The following is a 24147-nucleotide window of genomic DNA, read 5'->3' as shown; positions in this document are numbered from 1 at the left end:
CCTTATCTCTCTCAATCTCTCTTTCCTCGTATAACCTTTCACCTGATTGTTGGCGTGCTCTTGTTCGTTTGCTATGTTAAACATCGTTAAAGCACGGTTTCAATTCAAATTAATGAAATGCATATTGTGCACTGGTCACATGCACTCACACATGCCCAGCAGAAATACTTATGCCAATTTCATTGAAACAATACATCACGAAAAACAAGAGACATTTCAAGCAATGTAGCATAATGCCATCCAAAGTGCAGGGAAATGTGAATCAATTGACATTGTACCAAATTATATGTTCAAAACCCTCAATTTTCTCAAGATTAGTCGGGCAATGAATTACTTTGAAATGGCATATATTATTCCAAAATCCGGTCAAAATCATCCATCTACCCATTGAAACAAGCATTTGACATTTCGAACTGATTTCAAGCCAAAATTTATTTCTTTTTTCTCAAAAAAAAAAAATGTTTTTCATCATTTTACAGAAAAATCTTTTGGATATTTTCAATCTCTTTTATGTTGCAGGTTCAGCGGCAATTCATAACAACACACTGATAGAAAATAAATACGCTACAAAAAAAAAGAATTGCGATAGCGTAAGCGCTTAGCCACTGCATCGTTTTTTTTTCGTATCTTTTCCATTCTTTCTCTGTCTGAAGGCATTGAAAAAAAAGAAGAAAACAAAAATCAACGAGCATTCATATGAAATATGGCGCATTGGTGGGTTCCATTGCGCTCGCTTATCTTTGTAAGCGCAGAATGAAAGCGAAACAAAGGCATTTTTTGTGCTTCCTTGCAACACTCTGTTTATGTTTCCTTTTCATTCGTTCGTTCGCTCTTATTCATTCGCCAATTTCTTTTGTCTGCCAGCGCATAGCATATGCAAACTACACATGATTCGCTCTGAAAAAAAAAAACCGACCCGTCGCCGTTATATATTCTTTTGTTACGCTTTATAATTTGTATGTAATGCGTTTGCATTGTTGCTGGCTCGCACACATCACCTCGCATACATCTGCGAATATTAAATAATTGTTGAAATTCTTTCAATAGATTTTTGTTTATGTTTCGTTTTCATTTTGTATTCCAAACGAACAATGAAATATGCATCGGCAATATAACAATTATGAAGTACAATGCAAACATGGAAAAAGCATTTGAGGCTGCACTCGCACAATCAATTCTGTAGCATATGAATGCTCTATGAGTTTTGTTTTTTTTTTATTTCATCGTCTTCATCGCGTTGCTTTGTTTTTGTTGTCGAATTGATATGAAACATGCAGTAGGACTATTCAAAACACTTGACATGATAAAATATTCCTATGAAAATGGTGTTTGTGTATCTCTTTCTTTCGATCTCGTTTGCTTTCTCTTCAAATACACATTTGATTCTCTTGTGTGTGTGTTTTTAATGCCCATAATTAAAAGTTTTCTCTATAGTTTTCTTTTTTTTTTTCTCTTTGTCTGTCTATTTGCGTATGTATATGGGTCGTTTTAAGAAAAATTCCTATCAATTAATTGAAATTTTGTATCTTCAAAAGAAGAAAAATAGCATAACATTCTCATTGTGTTTTTTTTTCTCTTCTCATTGCAGTTTCAACATCACGGACTTTGTTAGTGTCATCTGAACACCCTTAATTCGTACAGAATCGTACATATAAATAGTACAGCACCAACAGCAAACGCACCGACAACAACTACTTGTCAAGTAAAAAAAAAACGAAAGCGAATCTTCACAAACTACAATAAATACGGGAGCAGAGTTTGTGTGTTCATAAGAAAAAACCGAAGAAGAAAAAAGAAAGAGAGAAGAAAGTAAAAGTACTGGCAGCAACGTTGAGCTTAATTCTACACATTTACTCGCGCGAAATTATTTCAAAGTTTTATCATCGTAACGAAAAACGAATCTAGTTGACGTCACAATACGGTGTGCATAAGAGAAGATAGACAAAGGAGTCAAGCAGCAAAAACAAAACAAAAAAGCACGTCGAAGTATTCATGTTTGAAAAGTTTCAAACAATAGAAAACCGCGCAAGAATCTAATTGATAATTAATCATATCGTCGTATCGCCTGACATTGGGACTAAAATTGAAATCTGTCGAAAGCGAGAACAACGACAACACGGTGTGCGCATTCACAATACAAATCACACAATATCATAAAGAATTCGTAAAATCGAAAACTGCAAAAAAGACAAAAACATACATTTAAACAAACACAAAAAAAAAAAATATATTTATATATATATTTAAAGCGTAAAATAAAGAGAGCAAAAAAAGGGCGATCGCAGCATAATAGCAATAAGAAGCAGCTCATAATCTGTGCCACAGGCGTTTAGTTATAGAATTTGCCATAAAATTTAGTGGCAATTTTTATCAAATAAAACTTATAAACGGGAATCCAGCTAATAACATTTTATCGAAAGAAAACAGAAGAAGCGTGCGCCTATATCGCCCACACAGTAGCTGAGACGTTCCGATATAATACAGAGAAAAGAAAAAGTTTTCATCGCAATAAATTCTCAAGCAATAAATATCAATAGAATCGCATAACAATGGAAGAAAGTAATACACCAAGTAACTTGGAAATAAAGGGTGATCCATCGGTTACTCTAACCATAAGGCTGATTATGCAGGGAAAGGTGAGTCATTTTTTATTACCTTTGATAAATATTTACATTTTGCATTCACTTCAATTTTATTACTCTTATTGTTATTGATTTCATGACCCTTTGAAATGAACACACTTTTATTCGATTAAAATCGTGGATATTTTACGGTTTCCTTTTTTTTCGTATATCTCTCATTCTTTAAAGCCTTTCACTTAAAGAGAAAGAAAAAACATCGTGATATCGGCCAGCAATTATTTTACTTAAAAAACAATGACAAATTAATCGTAATCTTTTGTTATTGAAATTGGTGCGTTCTTCTTTTTCGTCATTACAGAATGACGTGTACGCAGAACGCACACATTAAGAAGACGTTGAGATAAAAGAAAACTATGCATGCACACTCCGATGTGACTGATATCCAAATCGGAATTATTTTCCAACGCATGGGAATGTGTCTCTGTGTTTGTGTTTGAAATTTTTAAAATAATGAACTTGCCTTACTTTTCATGTTGCGCTTTGCTATTCAATTAGTACCATTTCAAATGCTGATAATTTTCGTGTTGGAAAATCTATACGTGTCACTTAACCGAAACGAATAATAAAGGCTACCAAGGAAAGCCACACACTAATCGCAGTTACTCGTTCTCTCTTTCTCTCTGGCTCGTTCATTTTGAAATTTTTAAAAATTTCACCCAAAAGTTACCCATTTACCAATGAATATTGTTTCTATTTCACCAATCGGGCGTTGTAATTTCATACTTTGAAATGTAATCCGGTGTCTCATTTTTCGATGTTTCTATCAAGTTAGATGTATCTCTAACGCGCACTCTGCACCTGCATAGTGTTCATTAAGCGCCACGATTATTTTTGTTCAGTGAAAATTCTGAATTACCATTTGAATGCTTGAAAATATAGCAGATATCGTATTACAATTTCGTATACAAGTGCACAAAATACAGCAGAGCACTTGAGTGTTTTATTTTTAATCTACTCTTTTATGCTATTCCAATTTTTTGTCTGTTATTATCAACGAATGACTTTTCTCATGCAAACGTGGTTGCTCTTTACACAGAGAGAGATACCGACAAGTTTTGAACATGAGTTTAAAAAAAAAAAACATAGCAAAACGTCGAGCTATTGTTCATACGTTTTGTGTGTGTGTAAGTATTTTGTTTCTAATTTTGGATCGGTTCGTATCAGATCGACAGAATGGTAGCAGCCATTGTAATGCAGCATAATGACATCCATACACAAAACATATCCCATAAAATAAAACAAAATAATGATTTCAATTAAAGTTGCACCACCAAAACTCAAGTTACATGTTAAACTTTGTACATTGATTTCGCTGTTGAATCGAAGCGAGTGATAGTTAGAGAGAGAGAGAGAGAGAGAGAGAGAGGCAAAGAGAGTGAGAAATTGAGACCAAATGAATGTAACGAGCAAGAAGACGAAAAGCAACAATATACGAGGCGTGCATGAAGGTGTATGAAATCTATACACAAATATTGATATATTCTAATTGGAAGCTCAATAAACGAAAACCGAAAATCGTTGGCCATGCAAAACGGGAAGCACTGACAGCTGAGCAAAAGAAAACTAGATATTCACTATACAAAATTGAAACGAAATCGAAAAGGAACAAAACCAATTTAATTAAAAAACTTTTCCTTCAATCGGTGTCTATCTGAGGTAGACGAAGGCGCTCTATTGCCAAATACTTTTTCACTATTATCTCGTTGTAAATTTCCGTTGTTACGATATTTTTTTTTTTTTTTTTCAAATTTTACTTGTGTTTGTATAATCCAATCGGAATTGCACCGTGAACGAGGGAGATCGAAAGAGTGAAGAAGAGACACTAGTTATGTTGAAGAGATGGATAGTGAAAAAATATATATATGGAAGGGGAAAGAAAGTGTATACTGTTCTGTAAATTGAAAATCAGCAATCGGTTTTCATGGGTACAATGAGCAAGTTATATGGTCGTAGCGTAAAGCAGGTATTATTAAACATTGGTCGCAAACTATTTATCGAATTTTTGAATAAAAATACTGTCAGTGCATTTGAGCGTTCAGGTCTGCAGGACATATTGTACCGCTTGGATAGATGGTATAGACACGGGCAAACTATAGTAGGCAGCGGCAACAACAAAAATGAAAAAAAAAATCGAATTTATCTATTATTTTTTTGCGCTCACTCGCAATTTCATTTTTTTCTATTTGCTTTTGAAAAAAAAAAAAAATTGTGGTCTATTGAATTTATCGCATTCAATTTACTATTGGCATTCGAAACATGTTATCGATATCTACTTTCGATTTATACACCGAAACAAATGTTGAAAATGGCAATTCAGCGTGCAGTCAATGGAAGACAAGTGAGTGTGCAAGTTAGCAAGTAACTGAATGGATTTTTAAACGAAGAGAAATTGTGATTTTTTTCTCTCTTGGTTTTGTTACGATGAAATAAAGGAAACTTAATAACATATCATACCCGATGTATTGATGTCGTCATGCAAATAATACAAAATGCGTAATTCGATTATCTTTCTATACGATTTACCATCCAATTTAATAATAGTCATTGAATTCTTGCTTCAGTTATAGCTGTGTGCTCTCTATCAATTTCGGATTACTATTCGCGTCTCTTTTTCACTTGATACAACCGATTGGAGTTGGAAAGCAATGAGAAGAATCATACGCAAATCGATGATAAAAAAACCATCTAATTGATTATGTATTATACGTATATCCACGGGATCACTGATACAATCATACAGATAATGTGTGTTCCTCACATGATCAAGATTTTTTATCCCTTTTTATCGACTTATAACCATTCATTAATGATAAGAACTGCTGAGTTCGGTGCATGTATAAAAATGTTTCAGCCAATTTTGATAGTGTTATTGTATAAAGTAAATCTTTCTTTTTTCGATATTTCAATATACAATTCAAATGTTGGAATGTGAATTGAGTGCCTATTATAATCAGATCGGCATTTACAAGTTGAAACATTTTGTGCTGAATATCGTATGCGTATTTTTGCACAATGTTCACATTTCTCATATTAAACAAGTCGGTGCGTTATGATTGTTGTTTTTTATCTGCTCTATCTTTGGTTTGCTCTTGTGTTCGATTGTGATAAATTGCGCATTGGAAAGGTGATACGAAGCAAGAATTCACACAATAACATGAAAAATGTTCATTTTATTTTGTTGAAATATATCCTGCATACATTTGAAATAATGAATTCGTGTATTTGCTTATTGCTTTGCGATTGTGTTTGTGTTTGGGCTTGTGATTGAGTCGCACTTTCGCATTATTCCATTTTTGTTGATTATTAATACATGTATTTGTAGTACTCGATGTACATGCATAGTATATGCACTCTTTCTATTGCATATGAAGCTGAAGACAAAGACCAACTTTTCGATAATTTTTTTTCTTCTTTCAAATCATAATTTTTGTTCATGAAAAAAGCGCCATTATAAAATGTGGATTCGGAATAACATTTCCTGGAATTTAATTTTTTTATCACAATTTTACGATGTGATGGGATGAAAATAATTGTGATACGACCTAATACAACCCCAACAATAGCCGCGGAAATAACACAATTGTGAAACATTGACATAAAAACAAGCAACTACGAGAGAGAGATAGTGAGTGAGTGAGAGAGTGCAAAAGGATGTATGCTATAGAATTAAAAATGTATAGATCGACATTTTCATCGCACAATATGAAGCACAATTATACACACTCAATCACATGCAGAATTCATATTCATTCATATCATCGAAGAGTATGCACTCAAATGGAACGAACATGGAAATCAGCTTACAGCATCGGCTAATATATTGATATCAGTAACAGGCACAGGCAACAATGACCGATAAAAAAAAATAGAATTTGATGAAATGTGATATCGTTTCATTCAAAAATAAATGTATTTTACGGAAGAAATGAGCGAAAAAAATGTCGGAAATAGCTGTCACACAATCAATAAATGAATCTCGCCATTTAATCGTTAAAAAAACTGTTTGTGTGTGCGGCGCATTTTTTCAATTCGAATTTTCTTCCAATATATTTTGAGAGTGAACACACAAAGAAAGACGCACAATTCAACATCATTCTTTACATTGAAATGGAATTTGTGGAATTTATCTATATAGATGAATATCGACAACAATATGTAATAAAAGAACCGACTGATGCGCGACACAGTTGCGATAGCCAGAGAAAATGGAAAATAAAGCTGAAATTGTATTTTCATGTCGATTGAATTAAATAGTAACATTTATAATTGAATTTCTATCTGAAAAGTCAATCATGTGGAAAAAAGTAATTTTCCGATATTATTTTCCGATGATAACAGAAAGCTTCAATTTATTTATATTTAAATCCACTCAAGAGACATATTATATGAAATGAATCAAAAGCCACATGAAATTTTATGTAAACAAACAACACATTCACTCGACAATACAATAATTCAATATTCAATTAATGCTAATTATATAATATTGTTGTTGCTTTTTTTTACATATCTGCTGAAGTTTATCAAAATTTGTGCACTTTGGTGTTACTTTCAAGCGTTCATCGACTCGATATTTTCTACTTAATATAGATTGCACATTTTCGGTTGTTGATAGCATTTGAAGTAAAGCTTAAGCTCAATCATTGCACACTGATCGAAGTATGTGAAGTGAATAAAGTTGACGACAACAAGAGCGGATTCGTAATGTGAACATTAATACGATAAATGGAATAAAAATGCGCATTTTCGTTTTTCCGAGTCGATATAAATCAATTAATTGAATTTATTGGTGGTGCTGCACACATATGTCAGAACCACTTTTATTACTCGTAAAATAAACATTTAATGCGGTCAAAATATGCCTAAAAAGTTGTGTCAGTGCTATTTTTATCGTACAAAAATAAAATACCTTTTCAATTCGCGTCATTTAAACTTGGTCGTGGACAGCAATTTATTGAATGTGATGAGTTGATAAAATGATTGACGACCCATAATCCGATCAAGCATCCCATTTTCAGAGATTTCCATTAAATGTGCACGCAAATGTATTCATGCACACACCACTCAACCGCACACCCACACACACATGCATAACGCATTCATTCAATATGCAATCAATTATGGAATATTTATTAACGCTTTATTTTCAAATTCATCAAATGAATCTGCTCTTTTCTTGGTCAACCAAAATTGAAACATGTATCGATATACCTTGCGGTAATCTTTAACAAACATTGTCAACATGACAAAAGGACCGAATGTTTTTTTTTGAATTTTTCTATATCATAGTCTTTCATACTTATGTACGTACATAGCTTGATTCTGCAAGGAAAATCTGTTGGGAGCGATTAACATTAGGTCATGAGCATTAACATTTAATCGATATTCATTTCGACAAATAATTTGCTTCGATGGGCCGGAGGCTTCGCATATGAAATATGATTACTTATCAGGTGATTCATTTAATTATCTGAAATGATTTCTGCGCAGTTTGTACAGTTTAATATTGCTCCAGAGTATACAACGAAAATAATTATCGAATTTTGCATCATAATAACGTTAAAATCACGTTTCTGAAATGATGAATACAAAAATTCATACTTTTCGCTATCACACAAAAAATCCGATTAATAAACCGTTCTTATTTCTCATATGTTTTGTTTAAATGGTGATGTTTAAATTTTTCATTTCATCGCACGGTGCAACGTTAGTGTTTTAATTGCGCCGTTCTTTTTTTAATTCATTCTGGTATCGAAGTTTGAATTGTTCAAAACTGGCTAAATTATACAATTTTAACGAAGTTTCATTTACTTGTGAGTTGCACATTTTCGTTGAAATCTTCAGTTTGCCGACTTACCAAAAATTGGCAAAATAAGAGCAGCGACGAAAGAAAGATACGGAGCGAGAAAGATGGCAGGGATAAAAGAGGGTAAATCGTAAAGAAAACGCAACACAATAATTAGACAGACAAACGGGAAACTTTTCATCGGAAGAAAATGTCGAGTGTATAACAAAGTTAAAGTGAAACTAAATGTTCTTGATTGTTTCGCCTTTTGCTTGTAGTCGGCACTCGTCTGGGTTGATAAGTTCATGTAAGATTTGTATATTTGGTTTTTCATGTTCCATTCGTCTACCGTCCCTCATTCGATGATGCATTTGCACTGTTGCACAAGTGTATTTCAACACACACACACACACTCATACATCAAACAACCATTCATATACATACCGTGTTATACAAAGTGCGAATTTTATTGTGATCCACGTTCGTCGTCTCGTTGCCTTTGCATTTGCTTTGTTGTTTTGCTTGTTAAACGTGAAAAATGCCGAAATGTGTTTAAAAGCTCCTTGTAATTCTTCAAGTTTTATCTTGTCGTCGACGTTGTCGTTTCTCTCTTTTTTTCTCTTTCTCTTTATCTCTCTCTCTCTCTCTGTCTTTCTGTTGTTGTTACGCTTTAGTGACAAAAGATTTAAGTTTCAAGTACGAAAAGTACTGAATCAAATCCTATGAGAGAAACATTTTACATAGAACATATCACAAAGATTTTCTTCTTTTCAAACTAAATTTCAAGAACTTTTTACTGCTCGTGTTTGTAACATTTGTATGTATGCATTCAACACAGCATTTTGTTAATCTAGAGTCGACATAGAAAAAAAAACAAAATCAAAAATTACAAATGAATGTGAAAACTGAATCCAAAATGATAAAAGGTTTTTTTTTTCTGTTGCTTTGTCATTCAAAGCGGAATAAATATGAATGGAACCTCCACTGAACTATACCATGGATGGATTTCAGCAATAATAAATGGAAAAGAATTAAACGTTAAATAGCTTCTCTACAAATTAAAAAAAAAAATTCAACTACAATATATTGAATGCACATTTTATTATGCATGTGCATTGGAGGTAAAGCAATCTAAACTTTAACGGTGCTCATCCCTCTTATCTCCTTCGTTCACCCTTTCTACGTATTCGCCTGCGAGTTATTTACTCAGTTCATTGTGTGATATCTTGGTATTGTAATTTTAAATTGCATACAAAGCGTATTCTCTTTTTTTTTTTGCTTCCAATATCCGTTTCGATGTCGATTCCGTATGTGTTTCTTTTGCATTCGCTTTTAGCTACCTTTAAAAATTTTGCCGCTCAAACATTGTGTCCTCATACTCATTCGATTTCAATCAAAATTACTTTCCTTTGTCACAATTTTAATATGTACATTTATGTTGAATGCGAATGCATATAGATTATATTACAAGTCGACATGAACGCATACATCGCATGGTTCACGCACCGCACTCATACATTTGTACAATCTACAATGGCATTGAAATTTTCTATTTTATGGCTACCATATTAGTCTTGTTGATAATCATATATTTGCAATGCCGGTGAATGCACAAAGACCAAAAATAAATATACAAACAATAATAATAACGAAAAAAAGCTACATATTAACGGATTCAATGAATTGCGATGAAGAAGAACAGAAAAAAATGAATGGTGAAAAGTTTATGCGATATGAAAAATGCAAAAGTGAATGAAACGCGGTTTTGTTGGTACGATATGTAAATCGTTGTCATCGTCTTTATCATTTTTATTTGAATGTGCTTTGATATCATTTGGTCTTTACTTTGAAGTCATTCGTTACCATAGAATGCTCGCACAAATAATAATGATATGTAAAGGCACACGCGAATGAAATTCGGTATTACGCGATTGTGTACTGTGTTTTTTTTTTGTCTTCGCTCATCATCATCGTTTTGAAGCAAAATACACATCAGCTCTTTTCATATTTGGCAACCAAATACCAAATGTATTCGAAACAATTTGCATTGTTTTTCATCTATTTTCTTTGGTTTTCGTTTTTGTTCTGCTACAAGCTCTCGATTTCGGACTATTTTTTTTCTCTGTAGCAGTGCAATTTTTCGTTTGTAACATTTATGTATCTTCTGCATGAATTTTTACTACGACCATTTCTAGATCTCTAGCAAAATTATTTTGTCCATTTCGTATACCATTTCACTCGCATGTTTTTTTCTCCGGCATTCATATCTTTTTTTCTCTTTGCTGGTTCGCTTGCTTGATCTGAATCTGCGGCTTTTGAAAAAGAACACAAAATTACATTTGTCTGTGTATATGAGTTTTGTGTGAAAAGAGTGATTTTCTTCAAAGGGGGAGATTCTGTCGAATGCAGATACAAAGGCCATCATTTGCAACATTCAAGCATGAAAATATTTCAATAAAGGCAGCTACATAAGAACACGATTACGTCTGTATTGTGTATGGTATTTGCCGTAAACATTAACTATAATGCACAATGGTTTTGAGCCGATGAAAAGGATACAAGAAACTAGCTTTTCTCGTTGCTCATTTCGAACTGTTGTCGCGTGATAATTTTAGTATCAAATGAAAAAAGTTGAGATCCTTGTGTCTGTTGCCACGCGCACAACAACAACAGCAACCAAAAAACTTCGAAGAGCATAAAAGAGATAGATATAATACCAAATAGAAATTTTGCGTGTTCACTCTTTTACATACGCAAAACAGAACTATGGCAGCTAGATTATGGAATTATAGGAAAATATGCGCACACTAACAGCTTTTTCCCTACGAAATACGAACCAAAAAAAATAAAGTATTGAATAAAAGTGAATCAAATACGATGAAAATCCATGGCTGATCCATTCACAATGTACAAAATATTTCAATCGGAAAACCAAAGTGCCCAACAAGACGGTTTGAAATGCCGTCGAAATATCGAACGAGCTCACAATATATCTCATGCAGCTACAATCACTGAAACTGGTTCGAAATCATGCACTGAACTAAAAATAAATCATTCCCTTTTTTTTCGCTGTAATTCTGTTTACATCCGCTGAGAATTTAATTTAAACTAAAGTCAGCGCTCATTATTGTGTAGTGCGTGTGATTTAGCATTCAATTAGATGTCGACATTAACATGCATTTTATACGTTGATTCTTAGCGTTGTCACATCACATATTTTTTTATTCCTAGTATCACTCTGTCGCAATTCAGTTCCTATCGCCATGATTTCATCTCTTTCCCTCTCTCTCTCACACACACACATACACAAATATATATTTCAAGTCACATTCGCTGGATTGTACATGCACGTTGCAATCATGCTCTTCGTTGTTTTTTCCACTTCTTCTTTCTCTTATCTGTCGTCATTCGTTGAAGTCGGTGATAATATGTTCATTAACTCTTTAAATTTGCTATAAAAAAATTCCGATACTTTTTTTTTCCGGAACATTTGGGTGTCTGCAGACACAGAGATTTCGAGAGACTGAGACTTTGAACGAACAGGCGATGTGATTAAACTGAAAATAAAAGCGAAAATCAATTTCAAATTGTTCTATGAACAAGAGTGTAAAGGATTTTTTAATTGAATGACATTTTATTAATCAGCAGCAGATAAACAAGCAAATAAACAGCAGACAATATATATTGAGCTGACTGGTCAATTCAAGTTACGTAACTTCGCCCATCTATTCGATAAATTTCGGCTAATGATATTTATTGAATGTAATTCCAATTTTTTCTGCAAGTATAGACTTCAATTTTAGTATTTTAGGTATCCAAATTCACAGTTATAGTGAAACTGCATTCAATAAATGCAAAGAAAAAAATAATAATACATAGGCGGTTAATTTACTTCAGCATAGCTAACCAATCAGCTCAATATATTGCCTGATAAATGAATAGCAGCCGTCGATAACGATGAGTAAAATAACAACTTTACTGTTTCGATACGTAATATACATCACATAATAACATAGAGTGTATTCGTAGTGGTGAACACACGACAAACATTGAAAATGCGTTGAGGTCAATGCAACTGGGATTACCTTTAAAAGCGCACTCACGGAAGGTTTCAACTCTTTTCCTCTTTCTCTCTCTCTCTGTCTCTTTTCGGCTTTGTTCGTCATTTGCAATCGCGCATACTCTATGAATATCTATTGAATTTAATTGTATAATTATTAATTTATAATAAAAAAAATTGCGTTGACTCTTTCCCATTTTTAATCGCATTGACATTTCGAAAATAGATCGTAAAATTAAAAACATACACATACATAATATATCCTCTGGCAAAAGCATATTTCATAAAACCATTTTTGCTCGACGACCACAGAAGAACAGCGATAACAACAAATAATTATCGAGGAAGATTAGAGAGAGAGAGAGATAAACGAGTAAATAACGGTAATGTTTCTATGTGCGCATAGAGAGCTCATGTAAAAAGTAATGGTGGCCAATACTTGTAGAGCTTGATGTCTGTGGTAAGGCAAAATGTATTCATTGAACTAGCAATGCAAACTCGCTTTATACACGGAAGACGCATAAAGCATTTGCTCAAAAAAGTAATAAAATCATATACAAAAGCAATGAGAAATAGAAAATTTAACAAATGAGAGAAAGGGAGAGAAACGACACCATCGTCAACAACAACAACAGCAACGAAAATATGTACGCTTAAGTGCATTTTTTGTCAGTACAATGCAAGCAGTGAGAATGTATACGTGTAAGAGCGCGTGTAAAAAGTCGAAAAGAATGAGAGGCAGCGAAAAAAAAAACATGATCCGAACAAAAACAAAGAGAAAACACATTAAATAAGTTTGGTATGGATTTACGTATTTATGGAAGCAAAATCTTTGAATAGATAAAAAGACGGCAGAAGAGAAGAGCAGCAACAGCACCGATGGCAGCAACAGCAAAAATGCAGCCAGAGCAACCGACGACCAGCAACGATCGAATGCATATGCTGCAACAGAGCCTAGACTAGTGCTTCGCTCTCTTTTCTCGCTGTGCTTGCTATGCACAAAAAAAACCAAGTGCAATTCCGTTACAGTCGAAGTACTTTAGCGAATATTTGTATGCATGAGCGCATTGACGATGTCGTATTTGTTGCGTCTATCGTCATTTATGTCTATGCTTTTAATTGTTATTCGGTAAATCTGTGTGGCTTTGAATAGCAGTAAGTCATTGCACTGCTTTTTTTTCAGCAACCGACACGTAACGGTTCTTTGAAAAGAACGAGACACCGAGAATAAGAAAAAAAAAAACAATTGATAAAAAAAGAAGAAGAAGAAAACAGCTACAGTCTACATTTACGAATGCATTCTTCAGCCTTTGTGATTTCAATTCTAGTCTTTTTCTTTTCATTTTTTTTATCCAACATTTTTTTCTGCGCAATATTTTTTTGCCTTTTTTTCCATATTGGAATGACATTTTTTAATGAAATTGCATTATTTTAATTAGTTGCCTGAGAGATACTTTTGAGTTCAAGCTAAATTATGTTCGACTTCTTTTTTTAAATTTCACAGGTTCAACAAAGCAAACTTTAGGCATTTATTTTTACTCTCGGTTTGTTTTTCCCCTTTCACAATTCGAAAAATTTCATTCGATTTTTTCCCGTAAAGTTTTGCCATAGCTTTTATTTAATATAACTTGAACCAAAAAAAAAGTTGCATTACGATTGTTTTCTACTATTTAAATTATTTCCAGTTGAAAACGCCCATTATATTTACAATTATTTGAACATTGGAATAGCGTGTGTTTTTTTTTTTTTGCTTAAATGTTAATTATTTTGTGAGAGAAATATCAAAAATATGGCACGTGATCTGCTTAGAGTCATAATTCGAATATCGAAAGATGTCGCTAATCGTTTATTTGCTTGTTGCTTTTTTTGTTATTGATTATAATTTCGAAAACATTAAAAAAACAAAAAATTTGTTATCGATGTTTGGAAAACTGCATGCAAATACAAACTGCGAATGAGTTATAACAAAATTGATTAAATTGTGCGATAGTGCAATCATCATTTTATTTCTTATCGCTCTCTCACACACGATACCGATGCATTTCGCAATAACATCAAACAATCGTTCCGACTGCTCGACATAATGATGACTCATACAAAAAAAAGCGATCGATATGACATTCGGTCAACGCTAAATAAGCACATGTAATTAAATGATGTATCCACAGTTTGTACGGGATATATTTAGATATTATTTCTATGGTTGCAAACCTTATATACTCACACTGCGAAATGCATGTTAAAAATCTTGAATGCTTTGCTAAGTCATTTGATTTTGAGTGGATAAGAGACATTCTATTGCCATTCTAGATAAATAAATATTTTGAATAAACATTAAGCAAACGCTTATTTTCCGTATTTCGTGTTTTTTTTTTTTGCTTCTTTCAACAAAAGAAAAACAAAGGTTAAAACTTTCCGTTATGAATGCCAAAGTGCAATGAAATTATATGACATTCAATATTGAAACGGCGAAAGCGGCCATCATTATTTATGTGTCTCTCATGTGTGTGTGTATCGTTCGTTTGGCGCATTTTATGAGTGTTTGATAATAGGTGTTGGCAATCGTAGCAATGCAGTCATTTAATTAGCTTCCCATCAATTATTTGACCAGTTGAAGGGCAAGACATCGACTAAAAACTGGTATTTCTCGTGTTGTTTATCTCTCGTTCTCGTTTTTCGTCCAAAAAAAACGAAGGAAAAATAAATGAACATTTTTAAAAAAAAGTTTTGTTTAGCTTGAACCTTATTCACTTATCAGCAAACGTATATTTTGATTAAAATCTAGTTAGCGGAAAATAAGCACACACAACTGTTTTAGTTAGTGTACGATATATAGCCTGATGAGTGTGCGTGCGTGCTCAATACGGCCATGTATACGTACACATATAAACATACACGATTTGCATTCAATCCGCGTTGAACCGCAATTCTAATTAGAAGATAAGACATTATTTGTATATTCGCACATCGTTGAAAATTCAACGGTGAATTGCTCGAGGGCAAAGCCGTTTGTTACTTGTGTAGAAGATGGTTTTGCATTAAATTTGAATGGAATTTAGTCTATTTTTGGGTTATCGAATATAAAATCCATGCATCAATCCCATGCAACCGTTGCTCGGCATCTTCTTGAAATCAAGATTACGAAAATAAAGTTTTAACAATTCCCGAACATACACAAACACACACACACACACACATACCCAAGCGTACACTTTTCCGAAAACAATTCACTGCAAAAACAATCTCCATGCGGATAAATTGTGCCAAAACGTGCTCCATCAAATGGATTTGAAATGCTTCCAATTTGAACCATGAATATTTTAATTCAAATCGGCGGTTAGCTGATGTATTGTAAACGATGAATCTCATTAAAGCCCGCTCACCTTCTATCGCATCTCTCCAACGGTATGAGATGACAGTGATTTTTGTCCGTTTTCTGTGTATATGCAATTCGAGAGATCGAGAGCTCTAAATGAGATGAACTCGGTCACCTTACCGTTCACTGTTTGGCTACAATGCGTACAAATGCGCATTTGTATCAGTCATCCGGTGGTGTGGGGAGTTCTTTTTTATAGCTTCTTTTTCCATATTAATTATAAATTTATTTTGCGTGCACCACGCTTTTAAACCAAAGTTGATTCAAATGATCCGACACAAAACTTTAAACGTGACGGTTTTCTGATCTACTTTGAACCTTTACCATTCAACATTTGATGTATATCTAACACCTTACAAACGAAATGTTTGAAATTTTCCAACAAAACTCCATTTTAATGAATAACGAAGAGAGTCGGTTCGTTCTCTCGTTAGCCCATTCGCATTTTAATACGAATTTCGTTGTTCGTCAACCATCCAGCCAACCATCTAACAATCAAATCAACTAACCGACCGTATTCAGTCAATGCAACTAAACTACCTGCTACACCTTCAATTTTCCAAATGCTTATTATTAAACTATAAAATTTATTAAAATGATTCAAATGAGAATTCGTTTCGCAACGAACGCAACGAAGCGAACAAAATATACGACGGCATGTAGACAGCATTTGATTGCATTTCATTTCGTTATTTTGAATGTTTCAAGCATATTCAAGCAATTCAACGAGTGAAATGTTGATAAGGAGAGTTGCCGAGAAACTTACTTCAAAGTTGAAGGGCCACTGACGCTAATATTGTAATTCGTTGATGTAATGGAAATGTGTGTTTGGTTCATATGGCAAATGAGTTAAACCATATCGACATGCTTCTAATGCAATTCAACTTTGTCGGTTGACCAATATAGTCTGCTGATGAAATTCGATGAACTTAAAAGAATGTTACAATATATATTTGAAATGAGTGCTCCCCTTGTGATGTGGTCGGTATAGTCTTAGACCCATCTTCGTTGCCCCTAAATTATATCAAAATGAACTTACTTTGGTACACATCCGCACACAAAAGATTTCGGTGGTAGAGGGATTTTGATATGTATTGCCTTTGTCAAATAAAGAACACATCATCCATGATTATTAATTTAAGTCGGCAACAGCAGCAGCAGGAGTCAGGCACAAAGCTCACATGTGTTTCACGGCTTGCACACTGTTTTGCATTGTTCATTGTGTGTCTGTGTATGTATTGTTGTTCGCATTTTGAACAGATTTACTCTGATACAATTTACGGAGTATATGGAGTTTAAATGTGAGCAAATAAATAGAAGGATAACAAAGTGAAATGTACTGACACAATACGAAAGAGGTGTTTGTTTTGACGTTACGATTTTTGTATGACGTCATTTCGATTGACGCGTTGACATTTGAGTAAAAGAGTTGGATTCACTTTCACCATTCCAATGTATACACATTCATTTTGAGTCATCCAAATATTTTGAAATTGCATTTGATGTAATACGTTGTGTGTATCGGCCGAATTACCGAGCACTTTGACTCTCTCTCTCTCTCGCTCGCTCGCCCGCCTGATGACACAATCGAAACTTGAATCGTGTGTCGTATTATGTCATTATTTCATCCGTAAATTGTAGTATACATATTTAATTGGCATCGAATAGAAGCGCAACCAATTATTTTGCACCCATGATTGGATATTTCTCTTCCCCTCTATTTATCACTTGTTTGCTCTTTATCTATTCAGCCGGGCCGTCCGATGCAGTAACACAACTAAAACTTTTTGTAACTCTCAAAACAATGGCAAACAAAATCAATGGTGCAGTGTACACATGCATATATAAAAACCGGACGAGCTCATTGAACATTGCTCTTCAAGTCAAAATCTGTGCTTGTTTGTATGCACTTGATTTACAGGCCAACAATCAAAAACAGTGCATCGAAAATGCATTGATTTTGGGCTTGAAAAGCGAACATTTTTGCGAAAGAGCATCCATAAAGAGATGTGCTCTTTAAAATTGCACACGTTTAACGATACAGTCGAATTAGTTAGATAGCCATTGATGTTATGTTGAATTAAATTTTAAAATTACGCATTGCATTTACTTGACCAAATTTATCACCCGTTCGATATACTTATAACGATAATGATCTTTTCACCACTTTTGACAATCGACAACATTCGATGAATATTACATTGTAAATGCATCGTATGTGATATGATTGTACAATCAGCTAGTTGCTCCATTTTATTTCCGGCCACAGACTCTCTGCCATTTGTATTATTCGAATTTCATCTCCCTTATTCATTTAATTGAAGTAGCTCAGTTTTTTGTGTTCGAAAAAGCGAATTTAAATATGAGGTCGGTCGATAGGAAATTGGTTAGCTTGAGCACAAACATATATCGAAACGAACGTTCCGACACTCGATCAGAGAGTTAAATTCGAAAAGTCTACAAAAATATGTACAAACATTTGTACAACGATTGAATATGTATGTTTGTATTCATGCATCATTATCATGACTTTTGTGATGTGTTTGTAGCTGCAATTTAAATTATGAGCGAAATGAAAATTCAGGGCATCCAAAACCGCTACATAAAATAAATTGACACGGAAACTCTTCAAATGACGAAGAAAACATTTTCGTGATAGAGTTTGTTGGTTACAACTGAAGAACTCACAAAATGTGAATCTGCTCAGTGCTCATATTACATGTAGTATGTGGTACACACTTTGTGCGTATGTTTGTAACCTCATTTTATGCATGTTAAATCCTCAAAATGTAATTTTGGATGCATGTAGCGTGCAATTGTGAATGATCGTTGTGATTTTTGTTGAAAAGATTTTCGACCCATTCGCATTGGCATAAAATAAAAGTTTTTACGAATTTCACACATGAAATTCGGTCGATCACTGATCACAGCTTAAAATCGAAAATCGCCACACACAGCAACTTTTGAGCACAAATTCATTCATTCATGTTGTTCGATTTGCGGAATCGGTGGCGGGGGCATGGTTTTCATTTGTAGCAACGCTTTGGCATTGCTTATTATTTGCATATATGTGACGCACATACATTGAATTTTAACTTTGTAAGAGTTTAACAAAAAGAATGTCGCGATACAACAAGCCACACTGAATATTGAATGTACCATATATGGTTGTATCCAATTCAAATATATAGATTGATACAAACTCGATACTGTGTAGATATAAACTCAAAAATACTTTGTGATTGGCGAACGTCATTACGCTCTAATGTTACACTGACAAAACTAAGGTTATGATTTTGACAACACCGTGTTGTAAATGCTTACATTCCAACGAATGTTGTGAAGTAGCCAACAATTGTTGTCATTGTGAATACGTACAATGGCATATATTATATGTATTCACAACGACAACAATTGTTGGCTACTTCACAACATTTGTTGGAATGTAAGCATTTACAACACGGAGTTGTCAAAATCATAACCTTAGTTTTGTCAGTGTACTTTGTGTATGATGCAAACATGCTGTAAATTTTGAACTTAGTCAGCCATTTTGCCACATGTAACGAAAGCTTTTCTACACACATACAAGCCCACATTCGAATAAAATATTCCATAAATGTTCTATATCGAACAAAACATGCAAAAGCATTTGCTTTAATTTTAAATTGGAAACTTCTTGGATATGGTGAACCACATAATTTTATAAGAGATTGCCACCGAATGAAATCAAATCGGTTTTAGTTTCGTTTCAGATAAATCAAATGATAGGAAAACATGCACCAATTTTTTTGTGATTTTATTTAATCGGTTTTGATGCAATGAATGTTGTTGCTCTTGAATCTCAATCTGTTTTTTTTTCGCTCTTGTTCATTCGTATGTTTTTGAAGAGGAGACTAACAACAACACCAGCAGCAAATGTAGCACATCAACATTAGCATTGACCACAAATGATGTAGATGCGTGCAAATTGTATATAGATGCAGCTACAAAAATGCATATTCTCTAAGTGTGGATACTGTTATTAATGCGTCAAAATAAGAAGACAATGCACCGTATACACAATCATATTATTTGTAAAACATAATATACATAGCACGATGTTAGCATGCATATAGATTGGCTTTAACTGAATGGCTGAATGTCATCCAAATGTTCCAAACGAATGGGCCATCTCATGCGATTCAATACAAAGTTTTTTGAGTGGTGCTCAAACAAGATGCATATGATGGGAATGACATTTCGAATGGTAATGTTCACGTGCAATGCGCTTAATGCATATTGTACGTTGTACAATGTATATATTCACGGATGTGTCACTCGAAGTTATAGATAAACATAACTTTTTGAAATATATGTAGAAATTAGTTTTCAAACTGAAGCCAACTTCAATCTATAACATTTTCGTTCGCCTTTCGTTGCAAAAGTACCGGAAAAAGTGAGTGTAAATTATGAATGTGCATCACTTTTCAACAATTACAGCAATCAATTGCAAAGTCTTGATGTTTCTGGATGTCTTTGGCTTGTGAATACCGCACAATACGCTTGATTCACTTGTGAAAAGATATTTCACAGTTTCGTGTATGTGTGTTTTTGTGTGTGTGGTGTTTTTGTTGTTGCTGGTGCCGTTACTGATGCTAATGCTATTCGGTGCGAAACATATGAGTCGATGCGAAAAGAAAAAAAAAAAACAATCTGGATACCCAAGCTCAGTGTTAAAGGAGAACGAGTGCATGCACGGAGTTAAATAGCAAAGTCGAGATCACACTTTAATGCACATGCATACAAACAGACACACACAGACAACACATATATGATCTAGCTTCGGCGTATTCATTGTGTTCATTCGGTCTACGGGTAAACCAATCATCTAGTCATGAACGTATATGGTTGAAATGGTTGGCAGGAGTGTTCGTGTACTATGGCCTGAATAATGGATATGTTTCTTTTGTTCAAATCGATTGTGTACATGGTTTCGTGTGTCATCGTTCATGTACTCATGCTCATTTATTTGCCGTTTTCGAAACGGCAATGTGTGGCGCAATATGGAGAGAGAAAAAAATTGCCAACGGAAAATAAATGTCGAAAAGGACGAACGAAATGAAATCAAAAGAATTGAGTGTGTGCGACGACAAGACAAGCGGAAAACTTTTCCTTCGATTTGAACTTATTCTGTCTCATTGCACGGCTCTCTGTGACACATCGTCCAACCGACGAACGAAAACCATTTCAAATGTATTTGCATTTTGAGTGTCTTTGCCGCTTACTTCTGTCGCGCAACAACACTCACACCATATGAAAATGTAATGCCAAGTGCCGACACAAAACGAAAAGAATAAGAAACATTGCAAATTTATGAGATCCAACATATTGAATAAAAATTTTTTTTGCGTCCTAATACCGAATGCCACTCTCACGCTTCCGTTCTCGCTCATTCATTCTGCGAGCTCACAATCTCTATCTCAATTGAATCTTGAATACGGACATGCTATGCCCATTTGCTCGAAATTCTATCCACAAAGAATCATTTGAACATGACACACTCACACCCATTTGCCTTCTTAAACTTTAATTAATCGAATCGAGTGGATTTTATGGCATTTCGAATATATCAAATAAATAATTGCTATCATTTCTTTCGGTACATGCACGCAAACAGAATCCCATATAAATTGGACTATTCGTTGTCCATGTTTCGATGACATCAAGTTGCCTTGCAAACCAACTACATTTTTGGATATTTATTATTCGTTGTATTCGATTTTCAAGCGATTTTCATTATCATTCGTGCGTCACACGCACCCACTCACACATACCACCCACTCATCCAAGCAAGGGATGATGAGCAATTGTTAATATTAAGATTCTCAACCGAAGAAATTGAAATACCAAAAAGAAATGGGAAAATATTTTGAAATATTGAATTTTGCGTATGTAGTCCATAATTCGAATCGGATTCAAAACAATTAATTTCAACATTACGGCATGTCGTATATATATAATATATATATTATATATCTATTTGGAATATATTTTCTTTAATCAAACATCACCAAGCATAGCTTACACATGTCTGAATAAAAAGCGATCTCACTTCCGTCGTATTTAATAGAAATGACTTATTATTCATACGCAGTCAAAAGAAAGTGCCCTTTTCAAGTCTATTTTATTTCGGCTCCATTCAACTAATACTCAGTAGTTCGAATAAATAAATAAACCGTACGGTTGGTTTATGATTTTATTAAAAATTAAATGATTTCGTGTAATCATTATTGAATACAAAATGGTTGTGGGTGACAGGGGAGAGTACCATAAAATTCCACTATATTCGAAATGAAATTGTATAAATTGAACAAAAAAAATCGCAATGGAGCAAATTAATAACTAAGCAATCGTCTAGGACAAGGCTGAATGAAATGGCTAGAAATAAATATGGTTGAAAAAGGATATTTTTGTGAGATTTATGGCGCTATTGGTCAGTGCGTGCACATAAACAAAATAACAAATTGATAGCTTTTCACAGCATTCCATTGCGCTCCCATCACAGACGCATTTCACCAATAGCTTCCAATTATGGTTATATCACCGCTTTCGGAAATCGTCATTAGCGAAGTTTCCATCACTTGTAAAGCACTTGCTACGAAATTTAACGATGGTCATCGTTTATGGGCATCATTTAATCATTATACGATGGTTTCTGTTTTTTCCCCTGTGCGTTCCGTCCCGATTAAAAGCCAATATTCTTAACATATAAATCTACTATGTAATTTATAAGATAATTGGAAGCGTGCTTAGTAATTTGATGCGAACTCATTTCCTATTTAATCCAATACGTAGACCTCATTATATTTCTTCTAATATCAGTTCATTTTCCCCATCGCCAATATAACCACGCACGTGATGGCGAAAAGGAAACGTATGTGTTGCAAAAAAAAAAAAGAAACTTCGCATGTGCCTTCTTCAGGGCGTCGTTAACTTTTCACCTATTGATTAGATTTTCTGCTACTGTGTGTCGGTGTGTCGGTTTGTTGTTCACAAATATGCAATTTTTCTATTTTACAAAGTATATTCGTCTTGTCGACTTCGAACTTCACTCGAATCATTCGCACAAATATTCATTTCATGCAATAAACCACTTAGCAGTGAATTGCTTTTCCACAGGAAATCAAGAACAAAAACAAAAGCACTGCCACACTTATTGGTTTCAATTTGATAGGGGAGGCAATCAACGAACTAAATCAAAATAATTTTTCACTTTACTTTATACAAATCGAGCTCATGCATGCATTTGCGGCTGCAAATCACTTATTTATAACAAATCAAAAAACCAAACGCATGATATATAACCATTCATTTAGTATTCATTAGGAAATTTGCTGAGCATCAAGTGATAAAATGCGTTCGTGTACTTTGCAGTCATGGTCATGAAGCAATAATCAAATACTAAATAAATTCGCTGTTAAGCGAACACAGTATGTGTGTGAGAGAGAGTGAGAAGGAGAGAGATACAGGCGCGCCTTAGTTATATATTCGCAAATAGTATGTTTAGACGTAAATAATCTGTTGTGCATGTGCGAGAATTCCCAAAGAAATCTTTTTGAAACTGACGACACTGACAGGTGCTATTACATATAAGCCGACGATGCGTGCCAGTGAATTTCATTCAATGTTATTATGATTCATTCCCACACTTTTGGAATTTCAGTGAATTCGCTTGCTTGTTTAGTTTCAAATATTGTTGGTGTTTTTGTCATTCTCTCTCTCTTTCAACAAGAACACTATTTAATGTTTTTTGTTTTAATACATCATATTGTACAAACAAACTCTCGAAAAATCAAAAAAATAACAATTCCGATTTGTATTCTGATTCAATACTGTTTCGATTGAGACTCATCAAAATCTGATCGTTGCTTCCGTACACATAGGTCATTTACGTCATATCGTTATAAAGTTCTAATTCAATTTATCATTGAATAGTTTGCACCATACGTGTAATGAATAACACTTTTGCGGCTTCATTGACATTTTCACGTCGAATTTTAAATCACTTCGTATGTTTTGTGCGTGCGTGGATGCGCGCGCGAACTGCGTAAATTTTACATGAATTAAATTCATATTGATTTCCATTGAACAATTTGTATAGCACCAATAAAAACGTAAAATTTATTTGATTATGCGTACTCGTTCAATTTGCGTTCATCGAGTGAATAAAAATGGTTATGAAATTGAATGTTATTACTTTCGATGATGATTCGACTGTATATCGTTTTATCGCATTGAATTATGC

At 33.9% G+C, this 24147-nt stretch overlaps 1 protein-coding gene across 6 annotated transcripts in view; it reads left to right on the top strand.

Moving 5' to 3' along the window:
* LOC116337651 (poly(rC)-binding protein 3) overlaps positions 1–24147 on the top strand; it is a 171153-nt gene that overhangs the window by 102357 nt on the left and 44649 nt on the right. For all 6 annotated transcript variants that reach the window (XM_031762399.1, XM_031762398.1, XM_031762396.1 and 3 more), the window contains one exon: positions 1589–2636. In XM_031762399.1, the coding sequence (XP_031618259.1) occupies positions 2550–2636 (87 nt within the window). In that variant the 5' untranslated portion in view covers positions 1589–2549. The remainder of the gene's footprint in view (positions 1–1588; positions 2637–24147) is intronic.

Source organism: Contarinia nasturtii, unplaced genomic scaffold (assembly GCF_009176525.2).
Source record: "Contarinia nasturtii isolate CC-2019 unplaced genomic scaffold, AAFC_CNas_1.1 Cnas_scaffold_285, whole genome shotgun sequence".
In the NCBI taxonomy this organism is placed as follows: Eukaryota; Metazoa; Arthropoda; class Insecta; order Diptera; family Cecidomyiidae; genus Contarinia; species Contarinia nasturtii.
Note: the sequence above shows the minus strand (reverse complement) of the source record. Positions and strands in the feature narration are given on the sequence as shown.